This window comes from Meriones unguiculatus, chromosome 14 (assembly GCF_030254825.1).
Source record: "Meriones unguiculatus strain TT.TT164.6M chromosome 14, Bangor_MerUng_6.1, whole genome shotgun sequence".
Lineage (NCBI taxonomy): Eukaryota > Metazoa > Chordata > Mammalia > Rodentia > Muridae > Meriones > Meriones unguiculatus.
In genome coordinates, this window is record NC_083361.1 from 36,272,465 (window position 1) to 36,295,001 (window position 22,537).

General features: G+C 48.9%; 2 protein-coding genes across 10 annotated transcripts; one reads left to right on the forward strand and one right to left on the reverse strand.

Annotated features, from left to right (window-relative positions):
• Positions 1 to 450: 450 nt before the first annotated feature.
• On the reverse strand, positions 451 to 7,925 carry Tsen34 (tRNA splicing endonuclease subunit 34). Of its 6 annotated transcripts, none has more exons than XM_060367185.1 (5): positions 7,789 to 7,925; positions 6,116 to 6,362; positions 5,720 to 5,978; positions 5,302 to 5,559; positions 451 to 929 (listed from the first exon to the last, which is right to left on the reverse strand). In XM_060367185.1, exons 2-5 carry the CDS (start codon positions 6,356 to 6,358, stop codon positions 742 to 744), a joined length of 948 nt encoding a protein of 315 aa, XP_060223168.1. In that variant the 5' UTR covers positions 6,359 to 6,362; positions 7,789 to 7,925; the 3' UTR covers positions 451 to 741. The 6 variants fall into 6 exon arrangements, with proteins under 6 accessions (XP_060223168.1, XP_021505195.1, XP_021505193.1 ...); XM_021649520.2 differs by lacking the exon at positions 7,789 to 7,925 and adding an exon at positions 7,016 to 7,153 and having other exon boundaries at positions 5,302 to 5,538; positions 5,720 to 5,966; XM_021649518.2 differs by lacking the exon at positions 7,789 to 7,925 and adding an exon at positions 7,016 to 7,153 and having other exon boundaries at positions 5,720 to 5,966.
• On the forward strand, positions 7,916 to 22,315 carry Mboat7 (membrane bound O-acyltransferase domain containing 7). Of its 4 annotated transcripts, none has more exons than XM_021649515.2 (8): positions 7,916 to 8,191; positions 8,779 to 8,928; positions 9,032 to 9,161; positions 9,659 to 9,785; positions 12,534 to 12,693; positions 15,033 to 15,393; positions 17,147 to 17,323; positions 21,315 to 22,315. In XM_021649515.2, exons 2-8 carry the CDS (start codon positions 8,853 to 8,855, stop codon positions 21,703 to 21,705), a joined length of 1,422 nt encoding a protein of 473 aa, XP_021505190.1. In that variant the 5' UTR covers positions 7,916 to 8,191; positions 8,779 to 8,852; the 3' UTR covers positions 21,706 to 22,315. The 4 variants fall into 4 exon arrangements, with proteins under 4 accessions (XP_021505190.1, XP_021505188.1, XP_021505191.1 ...); XM_021649513.2 differs by having other exon boundaries at positions 8,850 to 8,928; XM_021649516.2 differs by lacking the exon at positions 7,916 to 8,191 and adding an exon at positions 8,460 to 8,483 and having other exon boundaries at positions 8,850 to 8,928.
• The last annotated feature ends 222 nt before the right edge of the window (positions 22,316 to 22,537 follow it).

Consider the following 22,537-nt stretch of genomic DNA (forward strand, 5'->3'; position numbering starts at 1 on the left):
GCTATGTAGACCAAGCTATTGTTGAACTCAGAGATCTTCCTCTAGATGACCTGTATAACTTTTACATGAAGTGTTCTGTGGAAATCTCAAGGGGACCAGTGAGATGGCTCAGCAGCTAAACATGTTTCATGGTAGGCCTGATAACCTGAGTTCCATCCCTGAGATCCACATGGGAAAAACAGAACAGGCTCTCTCAAGTTGTCCTCTTGATATATGTTCCATGACACACACATGCCTACATACATACACGTGTACATACAATAAATATAGTTTAGTGGAATGCAACGAGGCAGACTCCTGAATCAAAGAGACCAGGTATAAAGGCCCAGGCCTGGTACTTATTAGTTTTATGACCCTGGACAAATAATTTCTCCTTCCCTTTCCTCATCTGAATATAGGAATGAAAGCCCTACATCACAAGAGCTATTGTAAGGACTCAAAACACAAACATTTATTCAACAAATTTATTGAGAACTGCTGACACTTAAGCCAAACAGCAAAGCCCAACAGGAACGGTCTCCACTCTCAATAAGCTCAGTTTGCAAACAGAAATACAAAACACAGGTAGTAAGCACCTTAAAACGGGGAGGGGGGGGGGACGGGACTAGAAAGGATGTAGTGTTTAAACCCTGGAATCAGAACCAGGAAGAACAAGAGAGCACAAGCCTCCGTGAGATGAGCTCAGGTGACCATCCAGGAGCATTCTTGCTGCACAGAGCCACATCCCCCTTAGTCTCTGGCTCACTGCAGGCTAGCCCACTGCAGGGAAGTGTAGACCACCTTGCCATCAGGCTGAGGGGAGCAAAGAAGCAGGGTCTTTCTGACACTGGTTCCCAGGCGGCCAGCAGAGACCAGGTCCTGAAGTGGGATGGGGTCCTCTGCAGACCAGCACTGGGCGATGTAGTGAGCATGGAAACGCAGCGGGTCACCTGTGGGAAAGACAGATGCATAACAGTTCCCATCTGCTGGGGCTGGGATGGGATTTGACCTGGGATCTGCTTATTGCATTTTTGTTCCCTTTGTAGTGCTGGGTATGGAAGGAAGCCAGGGCTTTGTGTAGATTAGATAAGCATTTTAAGTATATGAATGTTTGCTTTCTTGTATAGATCCATGTTTACCAGAAGAAGGCATTAGGTCCCATAGAACTGGAGTTACAGAAAGTTGTGAGTCACCACATGGGTGCTGGGAACCGAATCTGGTCCTCTGCAAATGCAGCAAGTGCTCTTAACCTTTGAGCCATCTCTTTAGCACTCTCTTTTTACTTTTGGAGACAGTCTACGTTGTCCACGCTCATCTTGAACTTGTCCTGTAGCTCACACTGGCCCTAACCTTGGCATTCTCATTCTCTTGTCTTAGCCTCCTAAGTGGCTGGAATCACAGGCTACATGGACATTTCAGCACACACTGAATATTTTGAAACACAAACTCTTGGACACAGCTACCCTACACTTTTTTTTGTTTGTTTGGAGACAGGGTCTCTCTATGTAGCTCTGGCTGTTGTGGAACTCATTACATAGACCAGGATGGCCTCAAACCTAGAGATCTGCCCGCCTCTGTATCCTTACTCCTAAGAATAAAGGTATGTACCACTACACCTGAAACAGCTACTCTACTCCTAAGGATCTTCTATTTTTCCTCCTTTGAGACAGATATTTCATGTGGTAGAGGTTGGTTCTGATGACCCAAGATGTCTTTACAATTGCCAAGAAACAGAACAGAAAGAGTAGAATGGTTACTTCCACGGTACAAGATACATCTATAAGACTAAATATACAACTATCATGACTAAACTCAAGCACTTAAGAGGCTTAGGCTGGGGGCTTCCCTGAGCTTAAGTGTTCAAGACCAACCTGGGAACCATAGAGATCCTACCCCAAATAAATAAATAAATAAATAAATTAAAAAAAAAAAAAAAAAAAAAAAAAAAGGAAACACAAGATTAAAAGATAAGGCTCAAGTAGACCACTTAGAAAGCACAGGCAAGGTCTAGTACTGCTACCACAAAACAAAAACGCAACCAGTCCAAGACTAAAAAGAGGCTAAAATGGGCTAAAACCAAAAGATTTTATAATAGGATAGTGCAAAAGTTAAAGCCAGTTGTGGTAGTGCACGCATTTAATCCCAGAACTCAGGAGTTCCAATTCGGACAGAAAAACCCTGTCTCAAAAACAAAACAAAAAAAACAAAGTGAATATGTTATAATAAATAATAATAATAATAATCAAATACACTCAGCTCTGCCAGCTGCCGGCATATCCCAGCAGCCACATGTGTTATGTAGGCAGTGGCGAGGATGTCCTCTGATGGCTTTAGTTACTGAACAGCTCAGTCTCTCCCTGGAACAGGTGAATCTAAACCAGCAGGATAGGAATCTGAGTAAGACTGTAGAGATGGTGAATCCCAGGCACTGGATATTTAAAATGTAGAGCTGGAGAGATGGCTCAGTGATGAAGAACCCCTATCACTCTCCCAGAGGACCCAGTTGCAGCATACACATCAGACAGCTCAGAAGTGCCTGTAACTCCAGCTCGGGGAGAACCAATGCCATCCTCTAGTCTTCTTGGGCACACATACTAACATGAACACTCAAAACATAAAAAGAAAAAAAATAAATAAAACCAAAATCCTTAAGAGGAGGGAGGGCATGAGAATCTAAACTGTGAAACCATGTGGCATTCTAAGGGGACTGCTACTATGTGCCCGCCTGGCAGCTAGGTTTCTGGCGAGAGCCTAGCCGGGAGCCAGGCTCTCTGGCTGTTACAGGCTCCAACCTGCTGAGGGGGTACATTAAAATGCTTGAGAAACTAATCTTGTAACTGTTTTCTGGAGGCTTAGCAACTTTGAGCATCAGGAAAAATTTTAATATAAACTTAGAAGCACTATAATAACCAGCTTTGGATGCTATTTCAAAGGAGGTCAAGGATTCTCTCAGTGTCCCAGGCACTGAGTACTTACTGTTTTGGAAATAATTGACATATTAGAACTAATTGGTCAGTGCCGGGCATGAATGCTTACGCATTTTAATCACCTCAGCACTTCCATGGTGGAGGCCAGCCAGGGTTATATGCATCACCCTGTCAAGGAAAGAAAGAGGCAAGAAAAGAACAAACAGTTTAGCTTAGGTTCAACTTAGTGTGTAGAGCTAGAGCTGGGTGTGATGGCACACATCTGTCGGCCCAGCAATTAGGCTGAAACAAGAATGCGTCCAACTGTGTCATGCGGTAAGCTGGGCACCAGCTTGGGAGTCAACAGTGAGACCTTGCATAAGAAAGGAAATAAGGGGCTGGAGAGACGAGCCAGTGGTTAAGAGCACAGTCTGTTCTTCCAGAGGACTCCAGTTCAATTCCCAGTATCCACATGGCAGCCCACAACTGTCTGTAACTCCAGTTTCAGGGAACCCAACACCCTCACACACATATATGCAGGCAAAACACCAATGTACATAAAAATAAAAAAAATAAAAAATAAAAAAAGAAAAGAAAGCTCGGGTGTGGTGAAAGATGCCTTTACTCCCATCACTTGGGAGATGGACAACTGGATCCTTGTGGGTCTTGAGGACAGTCAGAGTCACATAGTAGACCTTAACTCAAAAAACTGAGATTTCTAAGTGTGGTAGGGCAAGTCTTTATAATCTGAGCACCTGTGGGACAGAGGCAGGCTCTGTGAGTTCAAGGCCAGCCTGGTCTACATAGTAAGTTGTAAGCCAGCCAGAGCTAAACAATGAGCCCCTATCTCAAAAATAAACAAATAAGGTATAGGACTAGGTAGTAACAGAGTTAAACTAGTTAGTTTAAACTGCAATGGTTTTGTCTGGAAACCCGACATGTTTGCATAGATTGGTTTTTAAGTCCCAGGACAAGAAATACTGCTTCAGTTTCTCAAGTAGTTGGGGATAAAGGTGATCACATCAGCATACTCAGACCTAAACAGAACTTCAATATATGTTCAAGGCTATTTAAATGGCATGCATGCACCTGCATAACCACATCAAAATATAATCTACCATACATTTTCTTTCTTTTTTTTTGTTTTTCGAGACAGGGTTTCTCTATGCAATAGCTCTGGCTATCCCGGACTCACTTTGCAGACCAGGCTGGCCTCTAACTCACAGAGATCCACCTGCCTCTGCGCCAGCATGCCCAGCCTCTACCATACATTTTCAACCACCTGTCATTTTTTTCACTTTTGATTGTGTTTTTTTTACATACATGACCCTACCACATCTTTTCCCCCTTTGTTTCAGACAGTCTTGAAACCCAGTTCTGGCTGGCCTGAATTAATTATGCTGCTTCTGCAGGTCTCAAACTTGTGACAAACCTCCTGTCTCAAGATTCTCAAGTGAAGTGCTACGATTACAGGCATGACCATTGCACACCCCTTTCTTTATTCTCTTTGTTGAGATGAGGGTATCATATAGCCAAAGCTAGCCTCAAACCGGCTATGCCTCCTCTTATCTTGTGCTGAGATTAGAGGCATGTACCATCATACCCCACTCTAATCCTACACTTAATTCTTTGACAACTAATACTATGTTTCTCAGACAACTGTTTTTGTTTTTTTGTTTTGGGTTCCTTTTCTTTTTTTTTTTTTTTTTTGAGGCTGTCTCACTATACAGTTTGGCTGGCCTGAAACTCAGAGATGTGCCTGCCTCTGCCACACTAGTGCTAGGAGTAAAGACATATACCACCTCTCCTGGCTTAATTGCTGTGTTCCTAACCTATCAGTGACTTTGCTGCTTTTATCTTTTAATTACATAAAGAATCATGCAGTAAATGTGCACTTATGTTTTGTGCACATATATAAGGGTTTCCTTTTCTTTTTTTTTTTTTTTTTCTTTTTGTTTTTCAAGACATGGTTTCTCTGTGCAGGCTGGCTCACAGAGCGCTTCTTCCTCCCTAAGCCCTGGGTTACAGGTATGGGCCACTGCGTCCAGCTATATGCTATATGTAAGGATTTCTGAGCCAATCTTCTGTATCACAGATAGTATTTATGAAAAGTTACTAAACTAAGACAGATGTTGCGTCACAAACCTGTAATTTCAGCACTTGGGAGGTGGAAAAAGAAGACCTTGCATTCCAAAGCTAGCCTGTGCAGCATAGCAAATTCCAAGGTAGTTCTGGCTATTAGGTAATGAGATTCTGTTACAAACAAAACTATTCTCCAAGAGTTCAAGAGAGCTCTATCATATTTGTTGTCCTATTCCGGGTCCACAGGTAGAAGAGGTGAGATAAAAGAGAAAATGCAAAACAAATAAAAAACATCAGGAAAGGTATAGCCACCACAGCCCCAACCCACACTCACCAGGATAGACCAGGAAGTCGCCCCCAAACTTCCCAGCTGCGCTGAGGAAGAAACCTCTCTCCCACAGGTCTCGGTAGATGCTGTAGCGCAGCTCGTGGGCAGGACGGCCAGCATGGGGCCAGTCTTTGGACTGCACGCGCCAGTCTAGAGGCTTAGCCTTTACAGGCCGAGGCCTAGCTGTGGCCAGCTGGATGAGCAGGGCTGATCTGGGCAAGGGGGTCACCCCGTTTGAAGGGCCTGGCTGGGGAAATGAAGAGTCTGGGGGAGGTGCAAAGAAGAATTTACTGAACCCACCCAGCTCTTCTTATCCCCAGAACAAAACAACAACAACAACAAAAAACCCAAAAAATCCCAAACTAAAATTCCTCAAAGCTTCCTGGCCTAAATCTTAACTCTAAACCCTACTCTTCTTTCTCACCTGCTCCGTCCTGCTCCGCAGGAGCCTGGCTGTCGTCACTGGTCTCACTGCCTTGGGTAGCTTCGCTTCCACCGGCCTCCTGGCCTTCATCCGCCCCTGAATCCTGTTCCAGCTTCTGCTTCTTCGCAGTCTGGCCCTCTACGATCTTCTCGAGGAGCTCCTGACGCCGGGTCTCACGGGCCTCGGCTGCCAAAGTGCTCTGCTCCTGGAAACTCTGCTCTTGCTGGCGTTTGAACGATGCTAGAGCCTGAGAAGTAAGCTTAGAAGTAAACCCCAAGACATACCCTGTGTCCCTAATAAGACAGGAATTCCGACCCTGTTTAAAACCTTCCAACACTCTCTTCCCAGGACAGGCCCTCCCAGGCCTTCCCACCACAAGGGCTTTTCGCTTTTTACCAAGCCATGGTTGCGGGGATCCGGGCGCGGGGCGCTGACTAGGGTCACAGCACCTATCTCGGCCAGGAGCCGGGCTTCTTCGGGCAATAGCAGAAGCGGGAGGCCCAGGCGAGAGTTCTGGCGGGGCCCGCGGGGCAGGGCGCCCACCGTGCGGCCCCCGACTCCCAGGCGCTCCCGCAGCGCCTGCACGGCCTCGGCGCCCCACACCAGGGAGCGGCCATTAGCGACCTCCACCACCAGCATCCTCCTGCAGAGTGGGGGACGCCTAGGTCACCCAAACAGACCCGACTGACGCCGTCCACGCCCCTAGTGCAAGGCCCTGCTCCTGAACCCAAAGAGGCGGGGCCGGTGTTGCCAAGCCCTGTCCAGAAGTCCCAAATACCCCTCGCTCAGGTCCCACTGTTCGGCTCCCCCTCAGCTCCTGCTGACTATCATCTCTGCCCAACGAGTGCCACCGCATCACGTCTCAGCAGAGAGACCTCCCGCCATAGTAGTGCACCGCCCACTTCACAAAGCGGGTGTCTTCTCTTCGCTTGTGTCCGTCAAGTCTAGGAACCTCTACGTAGGGTGGCGGCTTGTTCAAACCACACCCTCTTCTAGAAACTTGGAGGCCAGCCCCTCCCCTTCCAGATTTCCGAGGTTCGCCTTTCCCGCCGATTCCCTGGGTCTGACTTGAAAGAATCCAGTCCTGTTTTGCGCAAGCGGTTCGACGGTCCAGCATCCCTGGCTCGGCTCAATCGGGAACCCCGTCCCACCCTGAACGCACGCCTTTTCACCCTTCGGATTCGGGGGAGGTCGACTCAGCCGAAACCAGCCACCCCTTCCAAGTTGCAGAGGTTTGGCATTCGAGCCTACCCGGAGCCCGTCAACCCTCCAGCTGTGGCCCCGCCCGCTCCCTACCCAACTTGGGGAGTTCTCGCCCACGCTCGAACCCGCAGCCGCACTCCGGGCGCAGTCTATCGCACTGTCCTCCGGGAGAGCCAGTGAGTTAACCTCTAGCCAGCACCGACTCTCAGTCCAGGCGGAGCCGGCCCTACGTAGCGCGTCCTCCGTCATCCCGTCACGTCAGCGGAAAGCCTGAGGTGAGCGCTCTCGGCGCCGCCGGGGTCTCCCGAAGTGGGACCTTGAGGGTCACCGCTTCGGCCCCGCCCCAAGCCCACGCGTCACGTGGGCCCCGCCCCTTGCGAATGATCTCGCCCGTCGCCTTTTCTCGGTCTTCTGGGGCTCCGCCTTCCTTCCCCAAAACAAGGCTCGGTGCTTCGAGAATTGCTGCCTCCGCCTGTTAGTAAGCAAGTTCACTTGCACCCGATTATTTTCACAGTTAGGTAAAAACTTCTGCCCTCACTGGCATTTGACACTGACCTCAAAAGTACTCAGCTATCTGAAATAAGCCCGGACACGTGACACCGCCCACATCCTGCTGTTCTTTGACTCCCCCACCCCGCCCGATTCCGACTCTCTCCGAAGTAAGCCGAAGCATGTGGCTCCGCCCACATCGTGCGGCGTCTGAGCCCGCCTAAGGCTAAGCAGCGACTTTTGGAAGCGAGAGGTCCCCGCCTATATCCGGCCGGGCTATGAACTCATCTAACTCCGAGCCGAGACTTTAGAACTCGGCTGTCGCTGAAGTGAGCCGAAGCTTGTGGCCCCACGTCCACGCCGCGAGCTTGAATTACCGAGGGTGTCCGAAGCAATCCGAAATTCAGCTGCCTCTCTCCGAACGCTGGGCTCCAGGTCCCGCCTCCTTCTCCAGCCTCAACCCGTTTCCTCCGGACTCCTCGCTCTGGGCCCCGCCTTCCTGGCCCGAAACCCGCCCCCTCACGTACTGGCAGCTCTTTGCCTTGGGGCCTCCTAGAACGAACGCGGCCGGGAGCGTCCTGCCGCACGCCGGTGTTCTGGCTTCTGCTACGGTGCAGGATCGCGTACAGCAGCCACTCTCGGGTCCTGAACCGCTCAGCCCCGCCGGCGCCCTCGGGAACCGGCAGTGCGGGGGCGTGCTCAGCTGGGGAGGCGTGGCCCGAGCCGAGGCTGTCGCCAAAGAGGGCTGTTCCGCAGCCTTCTGGCCGGCGGACGGTTCAGGTGGGCCCCGGTGGGGTTGTAAGGTGGCGTCGCGAAAATCGTAGGGTGGCAGGGTGCGGGGTCAGCTTCCGTAGAGTGGCCGGGCTGGGTGGCGTAACCGCCTGTGGATCTGCTAGGGCAAAATCGGATCCACGCTGGGCTGGGCTGCGCGGCGCGGGGCTGGGCTACAGAGGGTGCCTGCAGATTGGATCAGGGTCATTGCCTTCTCTTCGGGGTCCAGGTTAAAGAGGAGCCCAGAGCTCGGAAAACAGGCGGGAATGCTAAATACTGGCGTTCTCCGGGCTAGGCGGAGGTGGGAGTACTGGGTTCTTTGGCACTCTAAGACCTAGTGGAGATTGGGGATCCAGACAGCCTAAAGGACTCCTCTGTGCTCAGAGGAGGGTGGGGGTGACATAGATTCCTGGGTTATCACAGAAGAGAGGACTTGAAAAGGATTGTTTTCCGGTCCGGAAGGTGTCTGGATATCTGCGTCTTAAATGAGAGTGGAAGTACTTTTGATTTCTACATTGGCAGAGGGCTGGGATGGGGGCTTTATTTCTGGGTCCTGAAAGGTGGAGTAAGCCGGAGGCCTGGTTTCTCAAAAATAGGGGATTCTACTATCCTCAGAAGAGGAAGGGACTGGAATACTGGTTCTCACCGTGAGTCCTTCCTCCCCCAGACCATGACACCCGAAGAATGGACATATCTAATGGTCCTTCTTATCTCAATCCCTGTTGGCCTCCTCTTTAAGAAAGCTGGTGAGTCAGGTTCCGTATCTAGTGGAAAATTAGGGTGTGGGAGCTGGGGTGGGGATCACCCCTCCCTAAGGTTCTAGGCTTATACTTTATCTTTATCTTTCAGGACCTGGGCTGAAGAGATGGGGGGCAGCAGCTGTGGGCCTGGGGCTCACCTTATTCACCTGTGGCCCCCACACTTTGCATTCTCTGATCACCATCTTGGGAACCTGGGCCCTCATTCAGGCCCAGCCCTGGTGAGAACTAGGTGGTGAGAAAGAAAAGAGGATGCAGAGAAACAGCAACCTGTTTCCTCTTTGGGTCTTCCATTGCTTCTCCTTTAGTCTCTTGCTGTCTCCTGTTTATCTCATGTTTCTTTATGTCTTGGATGTTTTTCTTCCTCTCCCACCTTGTTCTGTACCTTCTTGCTCCTGTGTATTTGCCCCAGCCCTCAATATCCATGTGACATTCGTAACCCAGTCCTGAACTCTGGATCTTGCAGAAAGGTAAAATATCTTCTTCACCACAAAGCTTCTCTTAACTCCCCTCATTCTTTTCTTCTCTGTGGTTGTGTGTCTTCTGTCACTGCCTGTCATCTACTAGTCCTCCCTCCATCCCTCCCCCTCTCTCTTTTTCTCTTTTCTCCTCTTCTCTTTCTTTTCTGTCTGAATAGGAGGGGGTCATGAAGCCAGACTCAGGAGAAGGAAACAGAGGCTGAGGTACCCAACACTATGACTTCCCATGTCTGTTCTAGCTCCTGTCATGCCCTGGCTCTTGCCTGGACCTTCTCCTATCTCCTTTTCTTCCGAGCCCTCAGCCTGCTGGGCCTGCCCACTCCTACGCCCTTCACCAATGCTGTCCAGCTGCTGTTGACACTGAAGGTGAGCCTTGGGGAACAGTACTCCCTTTAGTCTCCCTGGGAGCCTTACTTTTACCTCTCAAACTTTCTCATAGTTGGGGGAGGACTACGGATTATTATCTTTCCCAAACCCTGAGCTTAGGACTTCACTTCTCCCTGAGGACAGAGTTCACCTCTTACATACTCCGGAGCAGGGCTTCACCTCTCCACTCATTCCAGGGGAAGGAGATATCCCAAGTGCACTATCACAAGCCATTTGGCACACCTGGAATGTACCTGCCCAGCATGCTTTGCCAACACGCTCTTGAGTCTGTAGCAAACCATCCTCCAAAGGGAAAACGACCCTGAAGGGAAGGTATCTGGCCCAAGGGCACAAGCTGGAACTACCAGGTCTAGTTTTGTTGCTTTGTTTTTGGGACAGAGTCTTTTGTAGCACCCTATGTTGGCCTCAAAGAAAAAAATGACTTTGAACTTTTGATTCTTCCTCCACCTCCTGAGTGCCAGGTTGTAGGTATACACCACCGTGCCTGGTTTATAGGGAATTGAACCAAGGGCCTCAAGCACACAAGACAAGCATTCAACCAACTGAACTTCACTCTTAGCCCTGGGTCTGAATCTTTTTCTTTTTCGAGACAGGGTTTCTTTGTGTAGCCTTGGTTGTTCTGGACTCACTTTGTAGACTAGGCTAGCCTCAAAATCAGAGATCTGCCTACCTCTGCCGCCCTAGTGCTGGCACTAAAGGTGTGCACTACCACTCCCAGCTTCCAGAGTTCTTTGTTCATATGGCAAATTCAACAGTAGGCAGGGATTGGTCAGCTGTGAGTTTGAAGAAGAGCCTTTCAGGGTGTGTGTGGACTGCAATGTAGATGGGAACAAGCAGATTGCTGCAAACTATTTTTGCCAACTTTACTTTCTGAATAACTTGCGGTTGAATGGGCAGCAGAAGCCAGGCAAAATGGGGCTTTGTTGACCATTTAAAATATGGACTTCAGCCAGGTGTGATGGCACACAACTGTAATCTCAGCACTTGGGAGGCAGAAGCTGGTGTCTGAGGCCAGCCTGGCCTACAAACGAGTCTAGGACAGTCAAGACTACACAGAGAAACCCTGTCTTGGAAAAAACAACAAAAAGAATATGGACTTCCTCCTATAGGGGCCTGAGATTCCCTCAGGAAGAAGTTTATTGGTTTGCTTGGTTTTGGTTTGTTTGCCAGGAGAGAGGCTACAGCAAATTTGTCTCTTTGATAATAATTTGCCATGGGTACTGAGAGAAGTGAAGTAGAATGGAATTGATCGGTTGAGATAGAATCCTTTTATCAAAGTCAAGCATGGTGGATCATAGAAGTAACCCCAGCATAAAAAAAACCCAAGCTGGGCATGGTGTCACATGCTTTTAATCCCAGGACTTGGGATGCAGAGACAGATGGATCTCTGTGAGTTGAGGCCAGCTTAGTGTACATCGAGAGTTCCAAGACAGCCAGGACTATTTAGAGAGACCCTAGCCCCCAAAATAAAAACAATCCTCCCTTCAAAAACCCTCCAAAAAACAGGGCTGGAGAGAGGGTTCAGTACTTGACAGTGCTGCCCATCCAGAGGCCTGAGTTCAGATCCCGGCACCCAGACTGAGCAACTCACCACAACAGTAACACCATCTCCAGGAGATTTGACACCCTCTTCTGGCCTCTGGACATTTGCATACATAGGCCATACACACAGAGACGTAAAAATAAACCTTAAAGATAAAACAAAAAAGCTAGTGTTATGGTGTGCACCTGTAATCCCAGAACTCAGAAGATGAAGGCAGGAGGATGAGAAGTTCAAGACCTTTCTCTGCTACATAGTAAGTTTGAGAATGGTTTGGAGTATATAAGATCCTGTCTGAAAAAAAGTCTGGGTGACTGTGAAAGCATGTTGATATACATTGGCCTGTAGGCATTCAGAGTTACCATGGGACATGCTGCTTTGCGGGTGATTTGTTTTTGTCTTTTGACAGTGGCTGGGTGAAGAGGAAAAAGTTGTTTAAAGATGGATACATACATACATACATACATATCTACCCTGGACCAGTAGCTGGGTCAGAGGAAGAACTGTATGTTGTGGAGCCTAGAAGGGAAAAGATTTTCAGAGACCCTTCCTACTTAAAACCATCTTGTAGGGGAAGCCCTGGCTTCACTCTCTTGCCTGTCTCCATCTGCTGGGCCTCTGTCCACTGAGCTAGTGGGAAGCAGGAGGACACAGATGTGGCCATAGACATTTTGTCTCTGGTTAAAATAGGCTGAGTAGATCTAGAGGGGCAGCTGGGACATCCTCCCCCTCCCCCCAGTGTAGTCAGAAAGGAACAAGCTTGGTCTAGTGGTTCAGGCATGTAATCTCAGCTCAACTGAGTTGGGAGGATCATAAGTTCTAGGCCAGCCTAGACAACGTAGCATGACCTTGCTTCAGGATTTAAAGAGGAGAGGGACCTGAGATATGGCTCAGTGTTAGAGCACTTACATAGCATATGTAAGGCCCTTTGTCAGCCCTACGATAGGAAGAAAGGAAGTCAATCAAGTTGTGAAATTGTACGGAAGCAGAAAAAGAAGAGAGAGATAGAAGGGAAGGGTCTCAGACTTAGTCCTGGGATGGCCACCAACTAACCATTTCTTCTACCACTCTTAATAGGCAGTGCCATCCATGAGGTAGGACCTCAGCCCTACCTATAAACTGAAACAAAATGGGTGTGAAGATGGCCTGGGGGCACTGACCACTTGCCTTCTTCTCTCTTCCCACAGTTGGTGAGTCTGGCTAGTGAAGTCCAGGACCTGCATCTGGCCCAAAGAAAGGAAATAGCCTCTGGCTTCAGCAAGGAGCCGACTCTGGGACTCCTGCCCGATGTTCCCTCTTTGATGGAGACACTCAGCTACAGCTACTGCTATGTGGGGATCCTGACAGGTAAGTCAGCTGCCCAGCATTGCTCGTCACCCTCTGCCTCACTCTACCCAGAGTTGTGTTCCCATTTTATGTCCCTGCTCTGTCCTGGGCTACCTGTACTCTGTCAACTGCTGTCCTGTCTGAGCACATGTGTCTACTCTGGGAACTAACCCTGAAGGATTGTGTCCTTTTTAGTGGGTGAGCTAAAGGAAACAGGCCTATGGAAGCTAGGGTTTCTACCGTCCAGGGACAAATATCCGTAGCTCAGGATCTTTCCATTTCAGAAAATCTCTCTCTCTCTCTCTCTCCCTCTCTATCTATCTATCTATCTATCTCTATCTCTATCTCTTTTGAGTGGGGGTTGCTGGGGCCACAGTAATACAAAGATTGAACCTAGGACCTTGGATGGGTTTTGGTTTAAACAGGATGTCACTATGTAGCCCATGTTATTCTGAAACCCTGTGTAGTAGAGTGGCCTCAAACTCACAGAGATCTGCCTACCTCGGACTCACAAGTTAACTCTTGATGTTTTTGTTTGTTTTATTTTGCTTGTTTTGTTTTTCAAGACAGGAACATGCTCTGTAAACCAGGCTGGCCTCGAACTAACAGATCCACTTGCCTCTGCCTCTAGAGTGCTGGATGTGCACTACCTCTGCCCAACAACTTTTTATCATCTTGAGACAAGCTTTCTGTAGGCAAGCCTTGAACATTCAGTTGTCCTACTTCAGCTTCCTGGGTAGGTGACATTACAGGTGTGTACCACCATTCTGACTTAGAAAGTCATCATGAAGCCGGACTGTGGTGACACATGCCTTTAATCCCAGTACTTGGGAGACAGAGGCAGGAGGATCTCAGTGAGTTCAAGGCCAGCCTGGTCTACACAGTAAGCTCCAGGACAGCCAAGGCTACACAGAGAAACTCTATCTCAAAAAAAACAAAAAAGGAAAGGTGAGTCATCCTGATGAGTTTATGTGGTGCTAGGGACTAAACCCAGGGCCTTGTGCATGCTAGGCATGACCCGTCACATAGGTTTTGGCTTTGTTCCTTTATTTTTTTAATTTTTTAAATAGTGTATATGTGTGTTTGTGTGCACTTGTGCATGCATGCTGTAGTGTGCATGAAATTGGTTCTTGCCTGACATCTCATAAGATCAGGGATAGAAATCACACGATCACTTCTGTGTGTGCACCTTTACCCAATAAGAATCTTTCTTTGTTTGACTTGATTTATTTTAAAAAGTGTGTGTGTGTGTGTGCGTGTGCGTGTATGTGCCCACGCATGCCTACTTGTTATGTCCACCATGTCACAGTGCCTGTGGAGGCCAGGAAAGGGTAGTTGGATCCTCTGGAACTAGAATTACAGTTATAAACCACCTAACATGTGGACTGGGGCATCTGGAAGAGCAGTAGGCACTCTACTGAACCATCTCTCTAGCTCCCTTTGTTTTGTTTGAGAGGGGGTCTCCCCATGTAGTCCAGGCTGGTCTTAATTAAACTCAGGACCTGCCTCAGTCTCCCAGGATCTGGGACTACAGGCATATACCACCATGCCTGCTAGATTCCTTGTTTGTTTTTGTTGTATGAGATGGTTGGGATTGAACCCAGGGACTGTGCATGTTACACATGTGTTCTACCACTGACCTGTATTCCCCAGCCCTGGTTTTCTTTTTGTCTTTATTTATCACAACCTTCTGGAGCTGTTATTCATGTATGCATCCATTTTAAAATGCTCCAACTCGCTGGCTTTTATATATCCATAGACTTGTGAAACCATCACCAGTGCGGTATTTGTTTACAGAATAGCCTCATTCTGAAAAGGAGCTACCTAGCCTTTAGTCATCAACACCAAACCTCTTCCGTCCCCACAAACCATTGACTGACTCTATTCTATAAAGATGTTTTGTGTAAACCGATACTCATGGTTGGTGGTAAACCTACAAGGGCTTTAGCATCCATCCCTTCATTCAGTCCCCACTGATGTGCTCTGTTCCACACCATATCATACCTCAGGAACCACAATTGTCTCCTCTCCCTGCGTGTCTCCTCTCCATCACCCATGCTCCCTCAGAGTCCAGAAGGAGTTTATAAAAAGGAACCAGCTCATCCTGTCCTACAGTCTTTCCTGGTCTCTTGCTTTTCTATCCTTTTTTTCCTCTCTCTTTAGAGTACTTTGTCTTCGACCCTTGGCCCTTGTTGCCTAGCTCTCTTTAGTTTTCAGCTTCTCCTTCTCTGTTCACGACCTCCTGTCCTCCTCCTCTTTCTCTCCTTCCCCATTTCCCTCTCCATCCTCCTTTCACCTCCCACCTCCCTAGAAGGCACAGATACACAGCATCGACACCTGCTCCTTACCACCCTCCACAGGCCCATTCTTCCGCTACCGCACCTACCTGGATTGGCTGGAACAGCCCTTCCCCGAAGCTGTGCCCAGCCTGAGGCCCCTGCTGCGCCGCGCCTGGCCAGCCCCTCTCTTTGGTCTGCTCTTCCTGCTGTCCTCCCATCTCTTCCCACTGGAAGCTGTGCGTGAGGACGCCTTCTACGCCCGCCCGCTGCCCACCCGCCTGTTCTACATGATCCCGGTCTTCTTCGCCTTCCGCATGCGCTTCTACGTGGCCTGGATAACAGCCGAGTGCAGTTGCATTGCCGCAGGCTTCGGGGCCTATCCTGTGGCTGCCAAAGCCCGGGCTGGCGGCGGTCCCACCCTCCAATACCCAGCCCCCAGCAGGTCAGGCGCGGGAGGGAGGCTGCCCAAGACCCAGCAAGCCCTACCACCAAGGGTTGGTTCTGCCCCTAGTAGGGAAGGGAGCAGGGCGTAGGGCTACCAGCTGTGGTTGGCAGCATATTGGCCCCCTGGTGACTATCACCTGCCTTCCCTGGCCACTAGGGATACTATGTGTTCCTAGTACCTACAGACTGTCCCTTGTTGCTAGCACTTGTCATCCCTCAGAATGGCTAATTGCCCTCTATTACTAGGGAAAGGAAAATGGTATCTTAACAACCACATGCCTACTCTGTGTTGCCATGGAAGAGTCACCACAAGAACCAGGTTGTTTCTGATTGCTGGAGATACTATCCTTTGGTAGTAGTGGGCCCATCTTCTGTTGCTAGAGAAACAGTTCCTTAGCAATTGAACTGCCCCTCTGCTGAGGAAGTTATATCCCTAGCAACCGTCTCAGCTTGAGGTTCCTTTCTTCTTGCTGAGAGCCCTGCTGTTTGTGGTTGTGGAATCAACCCCCTGAACTGCCTGTCTTGTTTAGAGCCAGCAGCTCATGATGGGATGTTCTCACACAACACCTCCCGGTTGTCCTATTTCTAAGGAAATAACATCTTTGGCTGCTGTCCTCCAGCTGAGGAGAGCATCACTCTCAGCAAGCACAGGTCATCTTCCCCCAATTGCTGAGGCTTAACCCTTTACTAGTAAGGCTGCCCCAACCCCCAGCAACGTCATTGCTGGGTAAGTCACAAAACTATTAATTACAGGGTTCTTAACTTAGGAAGCATTACTCCTTGTTGATAGAGAAATGGCATCCCTAGCAACCCATAGTGAACTGAATCTGTTTCTGGGATCCATTGTGAGCCTTCCAACTGGGGACTGGGCTAGCAACCTGTCCTAAATTGTATTCTACCCCTTGGTAGGGTTGTACCACCTCCTGGTTGTCATAAACTGACATTGTGTTGGGTGTAGTGGTACCCCCAGGATGTGAACTTACTGCCACTACCCCATTTGCTATGGATCGGCCTCCCACTGCTAGAGAGAAAGTGTCCTGCAGAGAAGTCAGGCAGAGATTAAATGCTGTTTTAAATCTACAAGTCCCACCGGTAAAGGATGCCTTCCCTCCCATGTCCAGAAGTCACTGGAGATTCACATAGGTCCAGCATCTTCCTCCGTAGCTGACAATGTTGGTATTGGAGACCTGGAAACCTCTGATATTTCTGGAGGTGACAATTACAGGGACCAGGAAAGAGGCCTGTTCTGAAATTCTTCTGAACAGCCTGAGCCTTTGTTGCCAAGCAATGCCTTTTCCTTAGCAACAGAGATGCTTGAAAGTCACAAGACCTAGACTAGCTCCCTAGCAACCATGAACTACCTTTGTAGAGTGGGTACTTTCCTGGCGAGCTGCTCTGCCCCACAGTTCAGAAGGACCATACTTGGAAACTATTCTCAGTATTACTGAGCCTGGTTGCCAGTGGACTCAGTAGGTTAGCCCTTCAAGGTTTGTGTGACTGTATCAGGCTCCACTAGTTACAAGAGCACCCCACTCTTAGTGAACTGTACCCCGCCCACCTTCAGGTTTCATCCCTCTGGCCTATCCTCCCCTGTGGCCCTCAGAAGTCACAGCCAGAGAGAGAGGGAGCCGGCGCCTCTCCAGAACCCCCCCCTTTAGCATCGGGCTGGGACAGAAGCAGGAGTCAGGAGGGGCCTGGCTGAGCTGCGTGTCTGTTCCCATCCTCATCTCCAACCCCACCCTCACCCCCAGTCCGGAGAATGCAGCCTCCCTGGAGTATGACTATGAGACCATCCGTAACATCGACTGCTATGGCACAGACTTCTGCGTGCGGGTGCGGGATGGCATGCGGTACTGGAACATGACCGTGCAGTGGTGGCTGGCACAGTACATCTACAAGGGCGCACCTTTCCGTTCCTACGTTCTGAGGTGAGGGAGCCCCACCTGGTATCAGAGACAGTGCATAACTTTATCTCCCAGTAAGTCCTGTGGTAGTCTGGGACTTCTCTAACTAGGCCCCAATCCCTGAGGCTCATGGGAGTTACAGTTTCTTGGGCTTGCTTAGGTAAGTCCTCTGGGCCTAAGTTCAACCTCATTCAACAGTGTAGTCAGTAGTCAGTCTTAGGTCCTGGAGAGTGACCTAAGAGAGCTCAGGTCCTCAGGCTTCAGGTATGTTTACCCACTTGGCTATTTTGACAGATGTTGTTTGTTTTTAGACAGAGCCTCATGTAGGCCAGACTGGGAGATGGGAGATAGTTTGGGAGATCACCTTGAATCCTGATCTCCCTGCCTCTGTCTTCGTGGTGCAGGTGTGCACTACCATGCCTGGCTTATTGCTTGGACTTTTTGTTTTGTTCTTGAGATAACGTCTCACACTGTAGCTCTGGTTGTGCTGTATTTGTTATGTGAACGAGCCAAGTCTCAAATTTAAGCTCTCCTCCTGCTCTGCCCCCTCAGTGTTGAGATTTCAGGTTTGTGTCACTATACCTGGCCAATTTTTTTCCTTCTACCTTCTTCCCATTTTGCTCAAGTATCTGCGGAACAGCTATTGGCCACCCAGTGGTGACTTCAACCCATTCGGTGGCCTGAGCAGTGGGAGCTGAAGACCAGTCCTCTGCCTGGCCAACTTTTAAATTGTTCTCATTCTTCTGGTTTTTTGTTTGTTTGTTCATTTGCAAGGCAAACATTCAGCCTTTTCCAAACTGCCAGATGTGATCAGTGGACACAGAGATACCATCCCCTGATAAGTAATGAATGATGGCAGCTTATAAATTAGGTTTGCCTGGGCATGATGGGGACTGTGGTTTAAAGATACACTCTGAGGGACTGGAGAAGTACACAGTGATAAACATTGCATATTGTTCTTGCAGAGGACCCTAGTTCAGTTCCCAGCACCCATATCAGAGTTACAACCACTTATAACTCCAGCTCGTAGGGATCAGACACTTTGTGTGGCTTCTGTAGACTCTGCCCTTATATGCATAACCCTTACTACACATGCATGCATAGCCCACAACCTCACCCACTTAAAAAAAATTTTTTTTTTTTTTTTTTAAAGATTCACTCTGAATCACTCATGGCGGCACACACTTGTAATCTCAGTGCTGTCCAGGAGGCTGAGGCCGGAAGTTTGACATCCTGGGCAACTTAGTGAAGTCACATCTTTAAAAAGCCAAAGATGTGAGCAGTAATGGCTTACATCTTTAATCCCAGCACTCAGTAGGCAGAGGCAGGTGGATCTCTGTGAGTTTGAAGCTAGCCTGGTCTATAGAGTTAGTTCCAGGACAATCAAAGCTATACAAACTATAAAGAGCTATAGAGAAACTCTGTCTTGAAAAACAAACAAACAACAGCAAAAATTTAGGCAGGCGGTGGTGGCGCATGCCCTTGATCCCAGTACTCAGGAGGCAGAGGCAGGTGGATCTTGGTGAGTTCTAGGCCAGCCTGGTCTGCAGAGCGAGTGTTGGGACAGCCAGAGCTGTTACATAGAGAAATCCTGTCTCAAAAAAGCAAAAATACAAAACAATGATGCACTCTATATCTAATGTACACAAGGCCCTGGATTCTATCTCCAGCATAATAAAAAATAAAGAAGAAGCAATCTTCTCTGGCCTCGTAGGGAGAATGCAGAGTGGTGTGGGTGGCAGAGGTGAAATTGGAAGCTGAATGTGAGCCTTTGGGTGTCTAGATGTGGGTGGTGGAGAGAAGGAGTTCCTCAGTGGGCCTGACACTGGCTTTGAGAAGCCAAGTTGGGGCTTAGAGTGCAAGGCAGGAACAGAGCAGAAACGAGACCTGCTTCCAAGGCAGTGGATTGTCAGGTGTCCCAGGGCACAGGAGAGCCTTTCCAGAAAAAGGGGAGACCCAGCAGGAGGAAGCTGCTGGGACATGCGTAAGGAAGAAGAAAGACCTGAGTTTATTTCTTTAGCTTGAAGACTATCAGATATCCTCCTTGGGGGGGAGGGGTGATTGGAGAGGGAGATGGTAATGTGATGCTGCCACTTAAGGAAGAGGTGCTAGAAGTAGCTGCTGCAGCCAAGCAAAGGTGGTGCTTACTGCCCTGCAGTGGAGGGGGGTTATGGCAGGAGGCTTGTGAGTTACAGGTCAGCCTAGATAACAAAGTGAAACACCTCAAAACGACAACAATAAAAAGGGTTATTGAGATGAATTACTTGGTAAAGGCACTTGCCACCAAGCCTGGCCACCCAAGTTTCATCTCCAAGACCCACATGATGGAAGGAAAGAACTGACTATAGCAAGTTGTTCTTTGGTCACTAAACATGTTTCATGGCACACAGGAGCACATACACACATACATCATACATACATACATACTTACTAACATAGATGGATGAATAAATGTTAGAAAAGTGTGGCCTGGGGATGTAATTCAGTTGGTAATGTCTAAGTAGTGGTGTGCATATGTAATAACAGCACTTAGAAAGTGGAAGCACGATCAGCTTGACTTTGAGGCAAGCTACATGAAAGCCTGTCTTTAAAAAAAAAAAAGACATTTAAGTGTTACCAATTAAAGATGATAGTAATAAAACCCTGGGCATCAGGGTCAGGTCAAACCCAAGGTGTCCCAGTATTTTGATAACTTATTCTCAATTAGGGATAATTGTGCTACCCTCTTAGGGGGCACCTGGCAACATCTGGAGATGTTGGTTTCCAGGGCCCCAGGCATATCAGGCAAGTGTTCCATCACTGTCTTAGGGTTTTTATTGCTGTGATAAAACACCATGATCAAAAGCAGCTTAGGAAAGAAATTATTTACTTCAGGTTACAGTTGTCCACAGTGGAAGGAAGTCAAAGCAGGAACCTGGAGGCAGGAACTGAAGCAGAAACCACAAAGTAGTGCAGCTTACTGGTTTGCTCCCTGTGGCTTAATCAGTTCGCTCTCCAGGACCATCTACCCAGGGTCTCACTGCCCATGGCAGGGTGGGCTTATCCACATCAATCAGCAATCAAGGAAATGTTCCACAGCCTTGCATAGACCATTCTGATGACATCATTTTCTCAATTGAGATTTCCTCTTCTCAGAGGACACTAGTTTGTGTCAAGTTGACCAAAAGAAATGATAAATTAAATTTTATTAAATTAAATTTTTAAAATGAACAACCACTAAACCGTACCCCACTTCAGGAGATATTTTTTTGCTATGGCTGAGTTTTCCCTCGGCAACTCTGAGTAGAGCTGAGATTGTACAGCATACAAGGTTCACCTCTGGTTTCCCCACTGCCTCTCATCGTAGTACAGTCAGCATTGTTCTGCCACTGGAGTGTGTTGATGTGCCAAGAGAGATGGGTCCGTCCCTAAGCAGGAAGAGAACCCATGAGCTCATGGTCACTGCTCAGTTGGAGAATGAAGTAGAGAATGCTTCTTTCTGTGTCCTCCTTAGCAGAGGGTCAGAGCCTGAATTTGTGACCTGAAAAGTTTGGGAAGTAAGTTTTGGAGAGATGACTCAGTGGTTAAGAGCACTTGCTGCTCTTGCAGAAGATCTGAATTTGGTTCCTAACACCCACATGACAGCTTACAACGGTCTGTAACTTTATTTCCAGGGGAGCCTTCTTATGGGCTCCAGGGTTATCAGGCATGCACATGGTACACAGAAGTGCGGGCAAGAAACCCATCCATCCAGTTCTGCCCTCTTCTGACCCCCTCGGATACTGGACACACACATACACTTAAGGAAATAATAATTTAATTTAAGAAGCTGTCTCAGAATGCTGGGGGTGCAGCTTAGTGGTACATTGCCTAGTGTGTTCAGGGTCCTGAGTTCAGTCCCCAGGGATGAACAAAGAGTCAAAGCCTTGACTTTCAGGATGCAGGAAGAAAGACCTCCTCGGTCTGAGGGATGAGGGCATGAGACAGTGGGGACTGAAGCTTGGACTTAGTGTCCTGACTCAATCTCTTCCTCCAGGAGTGCCTGGACCATGCTGCTGAGTGCCTACTGGCACGGTCTCCACCCTGGCTACTACCTAAGTTTCATGACCATCCCGCTGTGCCTGGCCGCTGAGGGCTATTTGGAGTCAGCCTTGCGGGGACATCTGAGCCCCAGGGGCCAGCAGGCCTGGGACTGGGTCCACTGGTTCCTGAAGATGCGTGCCTACGACTACATGTGCATGGGCTTTGTGCTCCTTTCCATGGGTGACACACTCCGGTACTGGTCCTCCGTCTATTTCTGGGTCCACTTTCTAGCCCTGGCCTGCCTGGGGCTGGGGCTTGCTTTAGGTGGGGGCAGCCCCAGCAAGAGGAAGACACCATCCCAGGCCACCACCAGCCAAGCCAAGGAAAAGCTCCGGGAAGAATGAGCTGTGCTGCATTAGCCTGCCAGCCGGTTCAACCTTTTCTTGGGAATTCTGTGAACCAAGAATCCCTTGTGTGACTGGGATCCTGGAGAGGATTCCCTCTTGCCAACTAATTCCCCTCCCTCTGGCTTAAACAAAGCTAGGGGTGGCCTTCTGGGTTCTCTCTGCATCTTGACCTTTTTCAAACCTCCCTCTGCTGATATCAGGGTATTACTGTCCATCTTTGCACCAATCATCAGGTGTTCCAAAGGCCACACTTCCCAGAATGCAAGGGCAGGGACCAGTAGTCATCTGGCATCTTGGACAAACTCCCAGTGGGTCCTCAGTGTTGGGACAGGAGCATCAGGGACAGCATCAGGAGAGGGCAGGAGTGCCCTTCTTGTTTTCCTCTTAGCTTTTTATCATCAAACCAGTATTTCAGAGACCATGATCTTATACATACTGAAGGAGAAACTGAGGTGCCAGTGAGAGGCCACAGGGGAACACACTCTTATAAGAAGTAGCTTCTGTCTGAGCCATTTCTGGGCCCCACACAACCTACCACCCAGTGTCATCCTTGGCCTGTGACAGGTCAGAATGTATAAATCTCTCCCAATAAAATGTTACACATGCATCTGTTTGTGAGTGTATCTGTGGGTGACAAACTGAGGACACTGAGCCCAGAGTGCCAGTTTGGCATACTGAGGTCCTGGCTGCCATGAAGGCTCAGGAGGCAGTAAGGACTTCAATTCCCAGCAGACCTTTTAAAGCAGAGGCTCAGCTCCATTGGAAGTGTACCATCGTCACCCCCGGGCCACCTACTGGCCAGGTATAGTCCCGCATCAGGCCCCTCCCT

Excerpts from the sequence above, each read along its gene's own strand:
- Mboat7 (XM_021649515.2), top strand. The coding sequence starts at position 8,853 with ATGACACCCGAAGAATGGACATATCTAATGGTCCTTCTTATCTCAATC. Across the intron at positions 12,694-15,032 it reads CTATGTGGGGATCCTGACAG|GCCCATTCTTCCGCTACCGC; the intron begins GTAAGTCAGCTG and ends CACCCTCCACAG. Across the intron at positions 17,324-21,314 it reads TTCCGTTCCTACGTTCTGAG|GAGTGCCTGGACCATGCTGC; the intron begins GTGAGGGAGCCC and ends CTCTTCCTCCAG.
- Tsen34 (XM_060367185.1), bottom strand. The coding sequence starts at position 6,358 with ATGCTGGTGGTGGAGGTCGCTAATGGCCGCTCCCTGGTGTGGGGCGCC. Across the intron at positions 5,560-5,719 it reads TGCGGAGCAGGACGGAGCAG|ACTCTTCATTTCCCCAGCCA; the intron begins GTGAGAAAGAAG and ends CACCTCCCCCAG. Across the intron at positions 930-5,301 it reads CGACTTCCTGGTCTATCCTG|GTGACCCGCTGCGTTTCCAT; the intron begins GTGAGTGTGGGT and ends TCTTTCCCACAG.